The following is a 20,489-nucleotide window of genomic DNA, read 5'->3' as shown; positions in this document are numbered from 1 at the left end:
GAGTGATTCCAAACTGTACTTCAAAACTCTAGCTTTGCAAGTCTTTACGCTTCGGGGTACACCAACATCATAAGTAGCATGCATGCTACTTTTGTTGAGAGATGGCATAGCAAAACGTCATCTTTCCACCTGCCCATCAGCGAGATGACTATTACGATGGATGATGTAGCTTGCCTCTTCCACCTTCCCATTAGAGGAAGCTTGGTTGATCATTCTAAGATCAGCAGGGCCGATGCAATTGATATGATGGTGGCTTATTTAGGAGCTGACCCCGAAGAAGCATTTGATCAGTGTAGAATAACCAAGGGTGCTCATGCCAAAGAAGCAATTGAAATAATGTTGTATCATAATAACCTAGAGTTAACTAAAAACTGGGACGTCGGTGATTTGTGGGTTTTGTACCACGGGGAGTGTGCCCCGAGGTGCTACTTCATGTTCTTGGTTGGCACGTCCATGTTTGTAGACAAAAGGCAGCCTACGTGGATGAGACCTACCTCAAATATTTCATCGACTTTGAGTCCATTTGTGAGTGGAATTGGGAGGCAGCATGCTTGATTTACTTGTACCACAACCTAGACGAAGCTTGTAAGTAGATGACAAAGCAGATGACAGGCTCGTGCACTCTAGTTACGGTAATTTTCAAATCCATGTATTATATTACAAACTAATTTTTATTGTTTACACTTGTTACTGATACTTTTTTTCTTATTGGTTTTCAAGGATAGATCATGGCTCACTATCACCGGATCCTTGGCTTTGCACGTTCTCAGTCCTACACTCATGATTGGCCATATGCTTGTCATTTTATTCCTAACAGAGGGGATAATCATATCTTGTCGTACCGTGTGTACATTGACTGCACTCAACACGACGACATAAAATGGAGACCATATGGTACTCACATGGAGAGAGTTCCATTTGACCTCATTTCATTTTACTCTAGATAGTTGGCATGTGGGACCAATATCATGTGCAGGTATCTGCTCGAGCGGTGCATGAGGCAGTTTGGGTACGTGCAAATTATTCCCAGATCACCCTTCCAGGCTACTTCTATTTGTATTGTCCTCAGAGACCTAGATAATATACTAGCGGACTGAGAGAATCATTTGATACCGGTAGAGTATCGGACTCATGAGACCACCTCTCAATGGAACTATGTTGAGGGGTACATGACATGGTTCTATAAAGTGTCACACCCTTACATGAGACAAGACGTTCTTGGGGAAGCCAAGCCTGCTCATGAGGAGCTCCTGGAGGATCAACAGGCATTGGACGACCATGTCGTTGATGTGTTTCCGCGCTGTCAGAAAATTATGCGACTTACACGTTCGGGCATCGAGTCTGAAGTGTTTGTGAGAGATGGGGATTAAGCAGTCGACCTAGCAGAGTCCATTCTTTTCGAGCCATGGAGTGCGGTGACTTACCGTAGGTAGAGGAAGAACCTGGATGTTAGGGTTAGGCATACACAGTAGAGTATGCATTTAATTTGTATTTTGTTTATTTTTAATCAACTTTGAGAACGATGATTGTACAAATATATTTAGCTTTTATAATATTCACGTTTTTATATTATATTGTTTTATTGAAGCTTTATGCGCTTCCATAATATTCGTTTTTATTAATCGTTGAAACAAATAACGGCAATTTTAATCGAGTTGAAATTACTTTCGAATGAAAACACCACAATCTTATAAAATTGGTTATGTCAAAATTTCACACAGGAAAAAATTTGAAGATACATCTCCGATCCAATTTTCTTATGGCAAAAGGTGACTTCAATTATGCATCCCCAAATTTATACTAAGGGTGAACTCGTAGATGCATCTCCAAACTAAATTTTATCAAAAAATAATATTTTATGCGTTATGTGATGCATATCCGAATTAACCCAAGGACATTTTTAGAATTTCAAGAGTGCGTCATGTGGAAAGAGAAATTGCCTAAATATTTATTGAAATTTTAGAGCATTGGAAAAAAGTGGAAGGAGGGGGGATTTTGGAGAAAGAGGTGTTGAGAGAAAAATAAATAGATCTTTATTTTTTTAAAAAAGAAGTATTTTTTACCTAAAATAATAGATAAATGTTTATTATTAATATATTTTAATATTAAGAGTATTAGATTAAGTTTGAAGGATTTATTTATATAGTACTAACTAAATCTTTTTTAAATACAATATTTTTGTTCTAAATTCAAAAGATTTAGTATTACCAAAAAAGAGTAAATTCTACCAAATCTTTGTGTTAAAAGAATGAAACATGATGCAAAATGATAATGGAGGCAAGTATTCAGCATATACTTTTCAGTTTTTTGAAAGACAAACATTACAACACAGCTCTAATTTTTTTTTGTCTCTACGCCGGGGCAGACCAATGTTCACTCATATTTTGGTACATACAGGCCTAAATAACAATCAAAATGGCCTTCAATAATTAAATTTGAAATGAAGTTTGGGTATTTGGATAAAAATTATTCACTGAAGAAATTGAATTCAAAGATAGTACGCTGTCTAAATCCCTCTCTGGCGCCGAATGCAACCACGCATCACCATTCCTTCTCTGCTCCTTTGAGTTGCTCTTTGAACTTGCAGAAGCCATATAACATGATCGAGTCTGAGACATAGAGGATACCTCAAGAAATTTCCCACCTAAATAACTTCTTGCCTCGACTTTTTCCTGTGTTTTACCCGTGGCTTTCAGCCTACCCTTTTGGCCTGTCAACGGAGGAAAACTGACTGAAGCAACTGTTTTCACGTCGCTGGTGTGATCACTATGCTGCGCAGGAACCAACCCTGGTTTTGATCCAACCTTGTTCCAGAAGGTAAATGATTGTTGCAGCTTGGATGGAACCTGACAAACCAAATATACAATAAAATGTTCAAGAAATGATGTGCTATTAGGATGACCAACAGCCAACAGGACATACGTTTTGCTCCTTGGCAAAGCAAATGCAAACATACTGTAATATGAATATTATAGCAACAATATGAATCAATATCCCTCATCATACCTCGTGAGAAAAGGTGACACACGCACAATGGTTCACAAAAAAATTCAAATGACCTGTAAGCTAACTTGATAAATTGTTGAATCAAGGAATAATACAAAAATTGGTAGCATAATAGTTGTCCTAAAGCTTTATTAAACTGTCCAATGGTGTTGAAGAGAAAACTCCAGTTTGATGTTGTCAGATGAAAAGTGCAATACTCATATTACTTAAGGGCGCCTGATATTCATGAGAAGAGAGCAAATACTTTGACATGAATTTTGAAAACAATTTATATGATTAATGTAGTTTAAATATGTGCTTAATTTTGTTTAGCAAATAAGTTTAAAGGTCATTGACCACAATTTTTAAGATGTTTGAATATACATTATATCTATTAACGATCCAAATTATGTAGAAATATTCATGATTTTATACATGGTTTTCAAGTGATCAAATATACATGATGATATTTCATTAGTCATGATTTATGCTCAAGCCTACACCTGAAAACTGTGGTTAATGACGTTCAAAATCATAATTAGTTGTATTCACTTGGTAATTAATAAGTTGAGAGACCTTGTTATATTAATTAATCATCCACTGAATGTAATGTACCATAACTGTGTTAACCATATAAATTATTGTCAAATTTGTGTAAAAATCTCTGTTCTTAAACTCGGTAGTTCCGGCCGTTATCTCGGCACGGAACAGCAAAATCAAGAAAACCGTGTCATGTCGTGCCGTTCCATCACATATGAGTGACTCGGCTGGAGCGACCGCAATAATGGGATTGGATTCAGAATGACGCCGCGTCAAAGCGGCCGCTCTGGTCGCGTTAGTCGTAAATGATATTACCTTTAACTTTTTAAGGATAGCAAGGTTATTTTATTGAATTTTATTGGAATTTGCAAATATGTTTTACTCAAGACTTCTGACTTTTATTTCTAATTATGAATACTTCATGAGTTTTGATTAATTTATTTTATTTTTTGACAATTATGTGTTTATTAATATTAACTATATTAGTATTCGCGTCACTTAAATATCGGCCATATTGTCCGTTCTGCTTCCTGCTCCCGTTCTCCATTTTAAGAGATGGCTGCACCGTGCCGCTTTCCGAGATTGATAGCATAGGTTAAAATAACACAACTCTTATTCTTTGGATACTGGAATCAGGGTATTGCATGTTTGATCAAAGGCAGACAGATAATGAAAGAGTCCAAAAATAAAACATGCATAAAAGAAAAGTAGAAAATCATAACTCACCGCAGAGATAAGGCTGCTAGAAGCAAATGCTAGCGAAGATGTAGAAAAGGGTGATTTGCCAGGTTTTTCCTTCTGCTGATCTGTCTTTTGTTCCGGCTCAATGGACCCAAAACTCGATGGATCAATAACATCCTCATCTTCTTCATCATCTTCCTCTTCCTCGTCTACCCGGGCTTTTCCATCTTGTTTGGCTACAGATACTGTATCATCTTCATCTGGCAAACCCAATTCAGACTTCCTTTTCTCTTCTTTCTCTCTTCTGCGCAATAACCCTTCCAAATCCTCAATAGCCTCTTCCAGACATATTTCAGCTTCTATAAGTTCAAGTTGTTTCTCATCTGCCTCCTTTTTCATTTTAGCAATTATCCGCCGTGCGTTGCGCCTTTTTATCAAATTTTCCCTCCACGGCTTGGATGCTTTTCCAATTGCAAGCCAAAACCGAGCCCAGATGCCCTTTTTCTCCTTATCAATCCCAAAAAATTCATCATAACCAAGGGGAAGGAACGTAGCCTTTTCCGGGTCTACCGTCTCGCCACTTTTCAAAGGGGGTTGCCAGAACATTTGTATTCCATGTTTCTCATCCTCGACATAATTGATAAAATTTCTGGTTGGAGTATGAAAGATGAGAGGATTCTCAGTATATATTTGGTTTGACGGGTCTTCAGGATCAGGCTTCGGTTCATTGTTAATGAGGATAAATTCAGGAACCTCGTGATTCTCCTCTGGTCAAGGATTTGGAGGAAGAATAATTATTTTTTTTTAAAACAAACTCTTTCTAATTATGTGCTTGTTCATGCAGAATAATAGAAAAACTAAGGCGTGATTCTTACAGAATATAAAACAATGATTTTGATATTCAATAATTTTAAGAAGTGTAACAAACAGACCAAAACTTCAAAAAGTGATTTTTTTTTTTAATATAACTTTTTCACAAAAAAAAAACTGTATCACAGGCGCTAAATACCTTTGGACCACCAGTGTTCCAACTCAGCTGGCATAGGTATCCTTAGAGGAGACCTATAGAAAGAGTTCAACCACCCTTCTCTTTCCTGATCGACTTCATGCGCATATGTTTTCCAGTAATCAGGGACCTGTAATGTAACAGAATCATATGCATGCTTCATTTCATTTGCTTAAAATGAAAATAAGCAATGTAATATGGTAAAGGTTTTACAATAAGCCTTACTTCATAAAATTGGTTAATGAAGCCAGGCGCCATCCATACATCCTCTCCTTCGTACAAGTAAGCATGTTGTGGATCATTATATGGACCTCTCTTTTCTCTAACCACTGCACAAACAAAATGTCAAATGATAAATGGAAAGTAACAAGATTAAAAACGGAATGGTGCCAATCAGGAAAAGGAAATAGGGAGAGATTTGTCTCAAAATATACAGCATATAAATTTTCAACCATACAACAAAAGCTGCAAGACTATCAGTACGCCAATAATCAACATGCAATGCATGCCAAACCATCTCTAATAATTGAGATGATAGTAAATGGTAAAAAGGTAAATCTGATCCATTACATATTTGCGATGTGATGCATAGTTCTCCATCCAGGTAGAAACGGATCCAAAAATCTATCTATCAGGGGCTAGAACAAATTTAACTTTAAAATATTCTAAAATGAAGAGCATTGTGGAGATTGATCTCTCAATATAACTAAGATCTATAATTCAAGGGTTAATCAATGATCAAAATTGAATCTCTGATAAAATAATTAAGGGGCTTAAATATCTACTGCACCTACCACGTGATGTTGGTATAATATATAGGGAAAAGCAAACGTGTGCCCCAAAGGCACAAGTTAATATATTATTTATAGAAATATTTTCTTGAAATGCGTGCATTTAATGTTTTGAAATTTTAAATTTGACTTTATTACACTTACTTTTTCTAATTATAGTATCCTTAACATGTGTCATTAGAGCACATGTTAGCATGACCCTAATATATAATAGTATTATATACTATTTAGGACAAACAATTTAGATTGAAAGTGTGTTTGTTGTCTTACACATGTCATGTCAGACACTCACGAAGCACGAGCATATATAATTATATTCAATCACTTTTTCTACTCAAATGGTTACTAGTATTTACATGTTAATGTCGTTTGTGTACGTTTATACATAAATTAATTTCTAATAAATAATGTATAACAATATATTTTTGATAGAACAAATTGTATTGGGAAGAGGGACCCTAACCCCGGGCTGTCCCTGTATTAGGAAAATCCTAAAGTCCCACATTGGCTAGAGATAGAGCTTTCAAAGAATATATATAGAGGGACACTCCTCACCTTACCAACCGGTTTGGTAAGGATGAGTTAGGTCAAATTCTAATATGGTATCAGAGCCTATCGATCGGCGTGAGGGGGTGTATTAGGAAGATCCTAAAGTCCCACATTGGCTAGAAATAGAGCTTTCAAAGAATAAACCATTATCGTGAGATAAGGATAGTAGCATGGCTTCATGTTCTGGACTGGCCAAATGGCTAACAATACTAAAATATAAAGGCGTATAAATAATTGCCAATTGGTATGAAAAAATATATGCCTAACAGAAAACAGAAAACCGAAAAGGGTGAACAATACTGCTACAGGACAGAGGTAGACCAAAGGTAATAGAGCTAAAGTAGAATACGATGAATAATATCTGTAACTTGTATTCAACCTGAAGAATAATTACAGAAATGGAAATGAAATTTCTGACAGAAGGATATTCCATCAGTCCTCAAAGCTAATAAAAGGCTTCCCTGGCGAAGAATATCTCGGTGATCACTCTCTTTAAATAACAGAAGTGATTTTCTACTTCACCCTCTCTCCCTTTCCCACACTATATAACTAACTCATCATGTCATACCATAACTCTTTGCCAGCTCAGCAACTTTTCTTTCCTTGTAACGTTTCTTATCGTAAGCCGTCCACTCGTTCGACCTAGTCCCCTCATTAACCAACTATTGGCCCAAATCTTCCCTCACATTCCTATCAAAAGGCAAGAATCATGAATAACAAAAAGGACTAGCTTGAAAACTGAGTTGAGCTGTAGGAAACATGCAGAACAAAGCAATTGGCAATATCATCTATATCCCTCGAAATCGAGGGTGAATAGCTTTTTCTATCTCCTATTTCCAGTTGCAGCCATGATACCTGTGGTATTTATAAATATGATGTGAAGTTCTAATTGGTCTTTATAGCATGACTTGGCCACAAATTGGAAAAGAATCCTGGATGATGAGTATTCTTAAATCTTAACTGGTATTGAAAAGTTTAAATGGTGAGGAGATGGGGGAGGAAGAAGATAGACTGCGGAATATGAACCTTTATACATTAATTTATAGTACATGCTAATGAATGGATCTATAAACAGACAAAGGGAAAGTCAGGACCCAAAAAAAAAACATGAATGTAAGGTTTTCAATATAAAATTTTGTATTGGAAAAAACATCATACTTCCATCAGGCTTGTTCACAAACATACGAGCCTTTGCAGCAGCGACTTCAGCTATACCAGCATGCAGCTGAAATTGACAGTGTCAGAGAATGAGATATTGCCACACCTCTTAGATTTTCAAATATTATTTTATTATTTTCACAGGTGAAGAGTATTTAATACCGCTGAAGTTTCGTCATCACACCCATCATCATCATCCAATAATTCTCCAAAATAAAATCTACCCTGTACATGCACAGATAATGTAAGTATGCAATAACCCTTTTGTTGAAGATGACTAGCATTTCCCAACATTTGTATTTGGTAACAAGGTTCAACCAAATAAATAATACAGATGGTACATCTTAAACTTAAAATTGTAACATATTGAGCTAAAAAAATAAAGTTTTATATTGTCAGAAAGTTAAAGGAAATCATATTATTCTCTGCAATTATATTTAGTTTATTTTAACACCGTTAGTGCACAAAGTTTTACACTGTCAACAGATTATAAGCAATCATGTATATGACTATAGTTAAACGCTTTTAATGATCTGACAATTATAATTAATTGACATGTAAAATGAATGAGTATATAAATTAAATCTTTATTTTTCATCTTAAAAGTCCAGCTTCATCTCCCCCCCTTTTTTTGTAAAATATGAAAAATAAAGCTGTTGATTGGGGTTAACAGTTAACAAAAACTATAGATGATCCATGGACCTACATATAAGATTCGCTCATTAAATTCAAATACACCACATCCATGCATCCTCCCATGCTTCAACTGACCAGCATAACGATAGCGACCTTTTTCCCTGGGCACAAAAATATAAACTATTTTTCAGACCCGTAACAATGTATCAGAGAGAAGCGAAAAAGAGACAATGCAGCATGTGTGATGTCTAGAGCAAGAATCTATAATTGAACTTACGGCTTTTCTCCAAATTCTTCAATCCATGCTTTCCTCTCATAATAGGGGATTTCGTATCGTCCATTTGCAAGACGATAACTATCTTCAATATCCTTATCAAGCCATTCTCTCTCTTCTGGGGACATAAAATCCCTTTTTATAACCTTCCCTTCAGCTCGCATATTTTCTTCAAGTCTAAGGACATAAAAGCAATCAAGGTTTTGTTTACAAGCAGTTGAATGTAATTTCAAAATATGGCACAATCTAAGACTTCAGAGATGCATACTTGGATCCAGGAACAGGTTCTATAACTGGTATTTCAACTTCAACAACACCATGACCCGCTGGGTCATTTCGAACCCATTCACCTTCATACCTATGAGAAAAAAAAATATTGTGAAATATTCGAGCCAAGAAAGAGTTGCATGATGTACTGACATACAAAGATATGATGAAAACCACAGAAAACATGACCATCTTATGCATTATATCCTCAAAAGGAAAAAGTAATGACTCTTATTCTGCACCAATAGTTTGTATAATCTGCGGTTTTCCAATTCAAAACAGTTATTCAACTGAGAATTTGTCTCACTTTAATCAATTTCTGTTACTTATTTTCAGATGTCGGTCATTTAAATAATAACTCTTTGTTATGCATTGGTTGATTACAAAACCTCTCCAAGTTATATGTAGAATACACTAAACACCACAGTTAAATTAATATTCTCGATTTTATTTTTCGTCCTTCCCTCTAAGTTTGTCAAATTGATATAACCAATTCACTTATACAAAGTTCGTCCTCCCCTATCAGCCCTGGAATGCTGCAGTTGCAGTCCCCCAGTCAGTCAGGAAAATCACCACCATCCAAGCAAGATCAGACGGCTTGTATTGCATATTTAGCAAATCAAATTTGACAATCATATTCTTATCAATCATATAAGTCACTTTTTGACTACATCGATTCCATTCAAGACTGGTAATGCCAACGCCATGACATCGGCATCCTACAAAGTCCCCTCCAACCCAACTTGTTACACGTGGACCCATTTAAATTGGCTAATTTAAACTTAAATATCAGCATAAGCACTTGTGAGAGCTTATGGAAACAACTTATGATATGTTCACAAGTTGTTTTCACCTTATTTCCATAACCCCTCCAAGATAGTTTATATGAAATCAGTTTGAAGGCATTTTACCTTTCGTCATAGAAACAACCTAAACATAAACACTTATATAATGAGCAATTATACTATAAACACTTAATTAAGCCGTTTATCCAAACAAACCCAAACAATTACACCTTGTTATATCTTGTTATAGCTCTCAGCCTCTCACTACCACTATCACTTAAACCATCTAACCAAAACTAACAGCAATAAACTTACATCACCATTCACCACAATGGAGCAAAGACAAACCTGACAAGTCCATCTTGAGTAACATAAACACCTTTTCCTTGAGCAACATCATCCCAAACAGTCCCTTCATATCTAAAAAATTAACATCACAGAGAACATTAATAAACAACAAACAAAACCAGCATTGTCTAACAAACTAGCTATTTCTCTAATTTCACATACGTGGTACCATCTTCGAAAACATAGCTAACCCATTTGAGAAACTCCTCAATCCTATCCAACTCTTCAATAACACCCTCAGGACCTTTAACACCAAAATTATTATTCGGTATCGGCGGAATAGGTTTCCTATAAGGAAGATAAAACGGAGCAACAGGAACATCTTTTCCCTTAGCAAGTTGTCCCTTCACATAATCCCATTCCTCTACAGTAGCCATCTTCGGGTCCCAACCAGTACCACCAATCGAGTTATTCCCATAATCCCAAAGCTCTTGCAAATCTTCCTCTGTCCAATCCTCGTCATCCGGAGGAAAATCAAACGGATTGAAAGGGTCAACAGCGCGACGGGCGTTTCTTTCCAAGACTTTCTTGGCGCCGGGGGATTGTAGCGCTTCTATTGTGTCTTTGTAGTTTGTTTCCGGGTCGATTTCGGAGTCGGAGACTTGTTGTTCGGCGTTTTCGTTTTCGATGCGGAAGGCGTTGAGGTAGGCTTCAATGTCGGATTCATCGTAGGGCTCGGAGTCGGAATCGGAGGAGGAGGAGGAGTCGGTGTCGGAAGTGGTGGTGGTTGGGTCTTCGGTGGTGGTTGGGGGAGGAGGAGGAGGTTTTTGGAAACGGCGAAGGATGAACATTGTGGTGATGATAATAAGATAAGGTTTGTTGGTGTTTGCGGGAAATGCAGAGTGAGAGTGAGACTGTGTTGCATTCAAGTTTTTTTATCTGTTCATTCAAATTAATTGAATTTATTTATTTATTTATTGATGTAAAATAAAAAATTATATAGATTTAATATTATTTTTTAATTTTATATAATCTTAGAGAATAGGTGTACTTTTTTAGAAATTTTCTAAATGATTACTAACATTTATTTATTTATTTTAAAATATATTTTTTTCGTAGTTTGAATTTTAGATTCTTTTTACCAATTCACATTTATTTGTTTACATGAGTTTTTCATTTCTTTTATGTGAAACTTGCAAAGTTAAACCATAAAATGATGAGAATGAATGTACATATTAAATTATTGACAATGATTGAAGTAAAAAAGAAAATTTAGGAATCAAAAGATTAAGGTTTACGAAAATTTTAAGAGAAGAAAGAAGATGATGATTTTCTGCAGAGTTTTTTTCTACCTACAAACTGTGGAAAAACTCTTATTCACTTGCAACTGCAAATTTTTTAAATACTCAACTTGTTATAAAATAGAGATTATTCCCTCTTTTTATAATTTTATGTTAACTTGCTTCCTAAGTCAAAAGCCTAAAATACATATTTTAGACCAAAATCAAAATCTATGTGTAGCAATCTGCTTACAACAATTTGACAACTACATACAACTCAACAGACTAAGTTTTTGACACACCTTGTGTCAAGCAACATCTTGCTTCGACACAAGGAATTACGCATTTAACACACCACTTAATTCATTGTGTTATCTACATTCATCATAGTTCTTAGTCTTCTGAATACTTCGACCTGCACTCCTTTCGTCATGATGTCTGCAATCTGATTCTCAGTTCTGCAGTGTTACAAATTTATCTTCCATTTAGTTATATGCTCTCGAAGATAATGGAACCTCATTTCGATGTGTTTGCTTCTGCCATATGATATCAGATTCTTTGTTAGATTGATAGCTGACATGTTATTGATCTTCATGGTAATTGTTCCATGATCTTCTGTTGTAATCTCTTTGATCAGATTCACCATCCACGTTGCTTGACATGCATAGCGGGAAACATCTATGTACTCTGCTTCACATGATGATAGTGCCACTACTGGTTCTTTTCTCGCACTCCAATCAATTGGTGCACCGCCTAGCATAAACACATAGCCAACTGTGGATTTTCGTTTTTCAGCATTACTACACCAACTTGAGTCGTGTAACCCACTAGTTTGCATTATTTTCCCTCATCAGCTGCAGAAAACGAAATGTCATAGTCGAGCATCCCTCTCAGATACCTTAGTATCCTCTTCGTCGTTGATAGATGTGATATCTTTGGCTTCTGCATGAATCTACTCACCATACCCACAATGTATGCTAAGTCAGACCTTATGTGATAAAGGTATCTCAATAACTCAATAATTCTTCTGTATTGGGTTGGGTCGACATCATTTTCATCTGATTCTTTCGAGAGTTGCAGTCTTGGTTCTGCAAGTGTCAAAGTCGAGTTACATTCTTCCATCTTAAACCTCTTGAGAATTCCACTAGCATATCTTCTTTGATGCATCATTAACCCTCTACTGCTCTTGTAGAATTCGATGCCAAAGAAATATGAAATGTCGCCTAGATCAGACATTTCGAACTCCTTGCTAAGATCACTTTTGAAATCTTCGATCTCTTTCTTGCAGCTAGTTGTTATCAACATGTCATCGACATCAAAACATAGTATAATCAATTCACTCTTGCTTCTTCTTACATATACTCCATGCTCAATTGTGCACTTCACAAATTCCTTCTTCTTTAGGAAACTGTCGATTTTCTTATTCCAAGCTCTTAGAGCTTGCTTAAGTCCATACAGGGCTTTATGCAACCTGTACACCTTTCTCTCTTCGCCATGTTTCACAAACTCAACTGGTTGTGCAACATAGACTTCTTCGTCTAAGGGTCCATTCAGGAATACACATTTAACATCCATCTGACAATGTGTCAATTATTTATGTTTGCAAGACCAATAACCAACTTGATTTTTTCGATCCTGGCAACAAGTGCAAAAACTTCATCGAAGTCAATTCCTTCCATCAGAAGAAATTCTTTCGCTACAAGCCTTGCCTTGTGTCGAGTCACTTCCCCTTTGGGATTACAATTCACCTTGTATACCCATTTCACATCATTTTCCTTCTTGCCTTGAGTAAATTCAAAAAGTGACCAAGTTTTATTGTCTTCGATGGACTTCAATTCTTCATTCATAGCTTTCATCCACTTTGAATCCTTCAATATCTCAGCTGCATTGACAGGTTTGACATTTACATATAAGGCATAGTGTACCAGCTCACCATCATCATTTACCACATCATTTGATGTAATCACACATTCTTACAACCTTGCAGGCATGTGTCTTGTTCTATGAGGTCTTCTTGGGCATGCATCACCTCTAACTTCTTCTTGTCAAACTTCTTCTCTTTCGACTTTAGTGGATGGTTCTTCACTTAAAATTCTCACTGAATCCGTCTTGACATTCTCAGTCCAATCCCATTCTTTAAGCTCATCTATGATCACGTCCATGTGTATCACTACTTTTTTGTTCACGGGGACGAACAACTTGTATCCTCCAATCGAATGATATCCTATTAGGATCATTTGACTCGACTTGTCATTAAGTTTTCATCTTAACTGATCTGGTATATGTCCATGTGATATACATCCAAATACCTTCAGATGACTCAGTATAGGCTTCACACCAGACCAACATTCTTGTAGCATGATTCCTTCTAGCTTATTTCTTGGACACATGTTCTAAATGTATGTGCTCCATCACATTTAATTCAATATTAAAGATTATATTTTGAGACATAAGAGCCTTCAAGATTAACCTCCCACTTATGTCGACAACTCTCATCATCTTGTCTTTGATCGACACCTAATTGTTCTTTTCGACCAACTGCCAAATGCTGAGCGAATTGCTCTTTGTGCCTATATATATTACACATTAGAAATTACTGACTTTTTGCCATCTTTCCTCATAATCATAACATCATTAATACCTTCAACCTATAGAGTATTATCATTTGCAAATTTTACCATGATCTTCATTGAGGGCTTTATGTTGACAAATTGGTCTTTCCTTCCAGACATATGTGATGAGCATTTTGAGTCCAAGTACCATTGGTCCTTGAATCTCTCTTCATCTCTAGTTGTGACCATTAACATCATCTCTTCTTCTTCATGTTTTGCAAACTTTGCATCTCTTTCTTGATTCTTATGCTTTTATGGATAATTGTAACGCCCCAGACTGCTTTCGGGATGATTGACTGACCCCACAAACCAACACAAGTCTTTCCCAGAAGGTCACCCATCCCATAATTGCTCCAAATCAAGCACGCCTAACTGTGGAGTTCTTATGAAACGGGCTACCAAAAAGAAGATGCACCGCCTGTATCACCTGAGGCCGAAGAGGGCTAGGGTGGTCGCCACATCGGATGAGAGGAATCCTAAGATCGTGCAGGTATGGGACTACACGGTTGAAGAAAAGCTTATAAAGGATTGATGGGTACTACCTATACCAACAAGATACATCTTCTTTTCGGTAGTCTGTTCCATAAGAACTCCACAGTTAATCGTGCTTAACTTGGAGCAATTTAGGGATGAGCGACCTTCTGGGAAGTTTCTAGGAAAACATGCGAGTAAGGTCAAAGTATGCTGAAAAGACCCGTGTTGGTTTGTGGGGTCAGTCGATCATCCTAAAAGCAATCTGGGGCGTTACAATAATCACAAGAGTAATGACCATACTTCTGACAATTGAAACACTGAATGTGACTTTTGTCAGGTTTTTGACCACCACCTCTTCCTTTACATGCAACATCACATCTTTGGTTTCTTTGGTATGAGGGCTTTCTCTAATCTGACCAGCTTCCTTCTTGTTGATTTCGACCAGTTGAATTGCCGAAGCCTCTTTTACCTGTGTTTCCATTACAGCTTCCCTTGCCTTTCTTTTCTTTTGCTGACAAAGCCTGCAAATCCACATCACTCTTTGATTTACATGCAGCTCTTTCATCCATTCTTTGTTCATGAGACTCAAGCGTCCCTTGAAGCTCTTCCTTTGTCAATTTCAAAAAATCTTTCGACTTTTCTATGGCAACCACCATGTGGACATGTGGAATAACTTTGGATCCAATGACCTTAAGATCTTTGTAACAACTGATCTAAATGTCTACACTTCTCCATATTCCTTAATTTGATTCACCGGCTTCGTAACTCTAGTGAAGAAATCAGTTATGATTTCACTTTCTTTCATTTGAAATAATTCATATGCTCTTTTTTGAGCTTGTAACCTCACCTCTTTTACCTTTTCTGCACCTTCAAAAGACTTTTCAAGAATCTCCCAAGTTTCTTTTGCAGATTCTACATCACTACCTTTTCAAAATTATCTGGACTCAGACATTGATGAATTATTAAGAGAGCTTTATAATTCTTCTTCTTTAATTCTTTGTGTGCAGCCTCTTCTTCTGTTGTGTTTTCTTTAAGATGTTATAACCCTTCTTTCACAAGATCCCAAAGATCTTGACAACATAACATAACCCAACTTTTCAGTATTTCCTAATTGCTACACAATGATGATGAATGAAACAAGAAAGAAAATCTGGGAAGCAAAGAATTAAGGTTTACGAAAATTTAAAGGGAAGAAGATGATGATTTTCTAGAGCGTTTTTCTCTGCCCACAAATTATGGAAAACCTCTTATTCACTTGCAATTGCAAATTATGTGAATACGCAACTTGTTACAAAATAAGGGTTACTCCTTCCATTTATAGTTTTAGGTTAGTTTGCTCCCTAAGTCAAAAGTCCAAAATATAAGAGTCCAAAATACATATTTTAGACCCAAATTGATATATGTGTATATCAACCTACTTACAACACTTCGACAACTACATACAACTCGACAGATTAAATTTCTCGACACACCTTGTGTTAAGCAACATCCTACTTCGACACAAGGAATTACAATTTAACAAATATAAATTAAAATTTATATTATTATTAATATTATTAAAGTATACTTTAAAACTTTAAACACTCGTTTAGTGTGCAAGATATGATAAAGACATGTATAAAACAAAATAAGGATATAATACTGTGAGATATTGGATCGAACTCTAGTATGGCCGAAGGGTAGCTTCTTGGTTCGACAGGATTAAGCATGAAGTCGAAGGTTGTTCACATGCTTGTGTCGAAGATGCTAGGGTTGTTAGCATGTTAAATTAGGTTTTAGTGTTTAAATCCTAATTTGTTAAGTTAGCTTGTTTAATAAGTTGGCTTGTGTAATATGTCTTGTGGAAAAATCCCATTAGTTAGTATGTTAGGTTTTATTATAAATAGCATACTAGTCTCTCATCATTGCTAAGCTGCAAATCCTAATTTAGGATGAGAGAGGTTATTTGTTATTCTTGTAAACTTGTAATCTTGTTTTAAGAGAAAGTAAAAGAATAGCAGTTATAGCCAATTCCTTGTGCTCTTCTTATCTTCCCTAATTCCCTATTATATTTTGTTCTTGACATCGTTTTTCACAACAAATTGGTGCGATGAGCATGAAGAAGATGCCTTCAACAAAGTATGAGATTGAAAAGTTCACCGGAGTGAATGATTTTGGTCGGTGGCGCTTGAAGATGAAAGCCCTACTGGTTCAGTAGGGTTGCTTGGAAGCGTTGAAGGGAGAGGCAGCCATGAATGCAGAATTGACGGCAGCGGAAAAGACGAATATGATCGAGAAAGCACACAGCGCAATTTTGTTGAGCCTTGGTGATAAGGTTCTCCGGAAGGTATCAAAGGAGACGATGGCATCAGGGTTATGGGTGAAACTTGAAAATTTATACATGACCAAATCGCTGGTAAATCGACTCTACCTGAAGCAAGCTTTGTATTCATTCAAGATGATTGAAGACAAAGTGTTGGCTAAGCTGTTGGATATGTTCAACAAGCTGATTCTTGATCTTGAAAATATTGATGTGAAGATCGATGATGAAGATCAAGCGCTGTTACTATTGTGTTCTTTGCCTCGATCACATGCTCACTTCAAATAAACTCTCTTGTATGGAAGGGGGTCCCTGGCGTTTGAAGAAGTTCAATCAGCCTTGTATTCTAAAGACTTGAATGAACGAAAGGAGCATAAACCTTTGATAGTTGATGAAGGTTTGGCCGTTAAAGGAAAATTCTTGCGAAAGGATGGTAAGTTCGACAAGAAGAAGGGCAAAAGTCAGTCGAAGTCTTATAGTGGCGAAGTATCTTGTATTCGATGCTATCATTGTAAGAAGGGGGGTCACACGAGAAAGGTGTGCCTTGAACGCCTTAAAGGTCATGGAGGTAAGGATAATGGCAATGCAGCCATTGTTCAAGATGATTTTGAATCATCTGATGTTCTTGTGGTTTCAAGCAGTGACTCGAGAAGAGAGTGGATAATGGATTCAGGTTGCACTTGGCACATGACTCCAAACAAAGACTTGTTCGAGGAATTATGTGATCAAGACGGTGGATCAGTATTTCTGGGAAACAACAAGGCTTGCAAAATTGCAGGTGTTGGATCTGTGAGATTCAAGCTCCATGATGAGTCAATAATGTTGTTGACTAAAGTCAGGTATGTTCCTGACTTGAAGAGAAATCTGTTTTCTCTTGGTGAATTCGACAAGAAAGGATATGTTTTCCAAGGAGAGAAAAGTATCCTAAGAGTCATGAAGGGGTCGAAGGAAGTCTTGAGAGGCGTGAAGAAACAAGGCTTGTATACCCTTGAGGCTGAAGTTGTAAGTGGTTCGACAAATGTTACATCCACGAAACCTTTGTCGAAGACAAGAATCTGACACATGAGATTGGGCCATGTCAGTGAAAGGGGTCTGATCGAATTAGGGAAACAAAATCTGCTTGGTGGAGACAAAGTCGAAAAGCTGAAGTTTTGTGAACCCTGTGTACTTGGAAAATCTTGCAGAGTGAAGTTCAACAAAGGCAAACAAAGAACACATGGATCCCTTGATTACATCCATGCTGGTCTTTGGGGGCCTACAAGGTGTGCATCACATTCTGGAGCGAGGTATTTCCTATCCATAGTAGATGACTATTCCAGGAAGTTATGGGTATTCATCCAGAAGACTAAGGATGAAACTTTTGAGAATTTCAAAAGTTGGAAGACTCTGGTCGAAAATCAGATTGAGAGGAAGGTCAAGAGGTTGAGAACCAATAATGGCCTTGAATTTTGCAATGAGGCATTCGACAATTTTTGTGCTGCCTCTGATATTTCAAGGCATAGAACTACTGCAGGTACTCCACAACAAAATGGTTTGGTTGAAAGGTTTAATCGAACTATTTTGAAGAGAGTCAGATGCATGTTGACTAGTGCCGGATTAAAGAAGGTGTTTTGGGCTGAGGCTGTTTCGACAGCAACATATTTGATAAACAAATGTCCTTCGACAGTGTTAGATATGAAGACACATGAAGAAGTTTGGTCGGGACATCCACCAGATCTCGACAAACTGAGAGTATTTGGCTGCGTAGCCTATGCTCACATTAGTCAAGACAAGGTCGAACCTAGAGCTCTGAAATGCATTTTCATGGGATACCCTGAAGGAGTCAAAGCTTATAGGCTATGGTGCCTAGAGCCAGGTCACAGGAGGTGTATCACCAGTCGAGATGTAGTTTTCAATGAAGCTGAAATGGCTTTCAAGAAAACTGATGATGACGATGATGGTCGAAGTGCATAAGAGCTGGAACAGGTAGAGATTCCTGTTGAGGTGGAGCATGTTGATGCTGAATTGCATATCCCTGATGAAGTCGAAGAAGAAGCAGAAGATGCTGAGGATGAGGAAATTGTCGATGACTACCCATTGTCGAGATATAGGTCGAGAAGATTCATCAAAGCATCTCAGAGACTTGGGTATGCAGATCTTATAGCTTATGCCTTAATCTCTGCAATGAAGGATAGAAAAACACTTAGAAAGGGGGGGGATTGAATAAGTGTGACTTTAAATCTTGGACGATAAAAATAAATTGCACAATTATTTTTATCCTGGTTCGCTGTTAACGAAGCTACTCCAGTCCACCCCCGCAGAGATGATTTACCTCAACTGAGGATTTAATCCACTAATCGCACGGATTACAATGGTTTTCCACTTAGCCGCAACTAAGTCTTCCAGAGTCTTCTGATCACAACCTGATCACTCCAGGAACAACTGCTTAGTTCACTCCTAAGACTTTTCTAGAGTCTACTGATCAACACGATCACTCTAGGCTTAGTTCACTCCTAAGACTTTCTGCTCAGCCAACTGCCAAGACTTCCTGCTCAGCCAACTGCCAAGACTTCCTGCTCAGCCAACTGCCAAGACTTCCTGCTCAGCCAACTGCCAAGACTTCCTGCTCAGCCAACTGCCAAGACTTCCTAGAGTATACTGATCAACTGATCACTCTAGTTCCTTACAACTTAATGTAATCTATTCAAGAGTTTACAAATGCTTCTTAAAAGCGATAATCACAACTGTGATATTTCTCTTACAATTTAAGCTTAATCTCACTAAGATATTACAACAGCAATGTAGTGAGCTTTGATGAAGATGAAGATTCTGAGTTTAGATTTGAACAGCGTTTCAGCAAGTTTGATATAAGTTGATTTTGTGCAGAATCGTTAACCTTGCCTCTCATCAGAACTTCATATTTATAGGCGTTGAGAAGATGACCGTTGAATGCATTTAATGCTTTGCGTGTTCCGTACAGCTTTGTATTTAATGTTATACGCTTTTGTCAACTACCTCGAGCCTTGTTCACGCTGTGTCTACTGACGTAGCCTTTAGTAGCTTTAACGTTCCTTTTGTCAGTCAGCGTAGTCTGCCACGTGTACTTCCTTCTGATCTGATGTTTGTGAATATGACGTTTGAATATCATCAGAGTCAAACAGCTTGGTGCATAGCATCTTCTGATCTTCTGACCTTGAAGTGCTTCTGAGCGTGATACCATCTTCTGATCTTCAGTGCTTCTGATCTCATGTTCTTCTGATGCTTCCATAGACCCATGTTCTGATTCTGCTTCGACCATCTTCTGATGTCTTGCCAGACCATGTTCTGATGTTGCATGCTGAACTATTTGAGACACAACTTCTGAGCGCTGAATTATGCGTACTCTTTATATATATTTCCTGAAAGGGAAATTGCATTGGATTAGAGTACCATATTATCTTAAGCAAAATTCATATTATTGTTATCATCAAAACTAAGATAATTGATAAGAACAAATCTTGTTCTAACATGCAAGTGAGGTTCTAGACGAAGAACATAGAGATTATAAAGAAGTTATGAGGAGTCGAGATAAGACTGAATGGCTAAAGGCCATGGATGATGAAATGAAATCTCTTCATGATAATCACACTTGGGAACTGATCAAGAAACCTGCTAGGGCAAGGTTAGTCAGTTGTAAATGGATTTTCAAAGCTAAGGAAGGAATCAAAGAAGTGACGTCGAAAAGATACAAGGCAAGGTTAGTTGCAAGGGGTTTCACTCAGAAAGAAGGTGTCTACTTCAATGATGTGTTTTCTCCTGTTGTGAAGCATAGGTCCATTTGAATGTTGCTTGCCATGGTGGCACAGTTCGATCTTGAACTGGAACAGATGGATGTGAAGACTGCGT

At 37.2% G+C, this 20,489-nt stretch overlaps 1 protein-coding gene across 1 annotated transcript; it reads right to left on the bottom strand.

Annotated features, from left to right (window-relative positions):
• Positions 1 to 2,256: 2,256 nt before the first annotated feature.
• On the bottom strand, positions 2,257 to 10,891 carry LOC131653566 (protein TIC 100). The gene is made up of 11 exons (XM_058923749.1): positions 10,183 to 10,891; positions 10,021 to 10,092; positions 8,889 to 8,978; positions 8,624 to 8,797; positions 8,417 to 8,507; positions 7,873 to 7,935; positions 7,711 to 7,777; positions 5,438 to 5,541; positions 5,216 to 5,342; positions 4,252 to 4,973; positions 2,257 to 2,846 (listed from the first exon to the last, which is right to left on the bottom strand). The coding sequence occupies exons 1-11, from the start codon at positions 10,809 to 10,811 to the stop codon at positions 2,430 to 2,432; spliced, it is 2,556 nt and encodes an 851-aa protein (XP_058779732.1). The 5' UTR covers positions 10,812 to 10,891; the 3' UTR covers positions 2,257 to 2,429.
• Between the last annotated feature and the right edge of the window lie 9,598 nt (positions 10,892 to 20,489).

Source organism: Vicia villosa, linkage group LG2 (genome assembly GCF_029867415.1).
Source record: "Vicia villosa cultivar HV-30 ecotype Madison, WI linkage group LG2, Vvil1.0, whole genome shotgun sequence".
NCBI classification, from domain to species: Eukaryota; Viridiplantae; Streptophyta; class Magnoliopsida; order Fabales; family Fabaceae; genus Vicia; species Vicia villosa.
The sequence above is the reverse complement of the archived record's forward strand: the minus strand, read 5'-3'. Positions and strand labels throughout refer to the sequence as shown.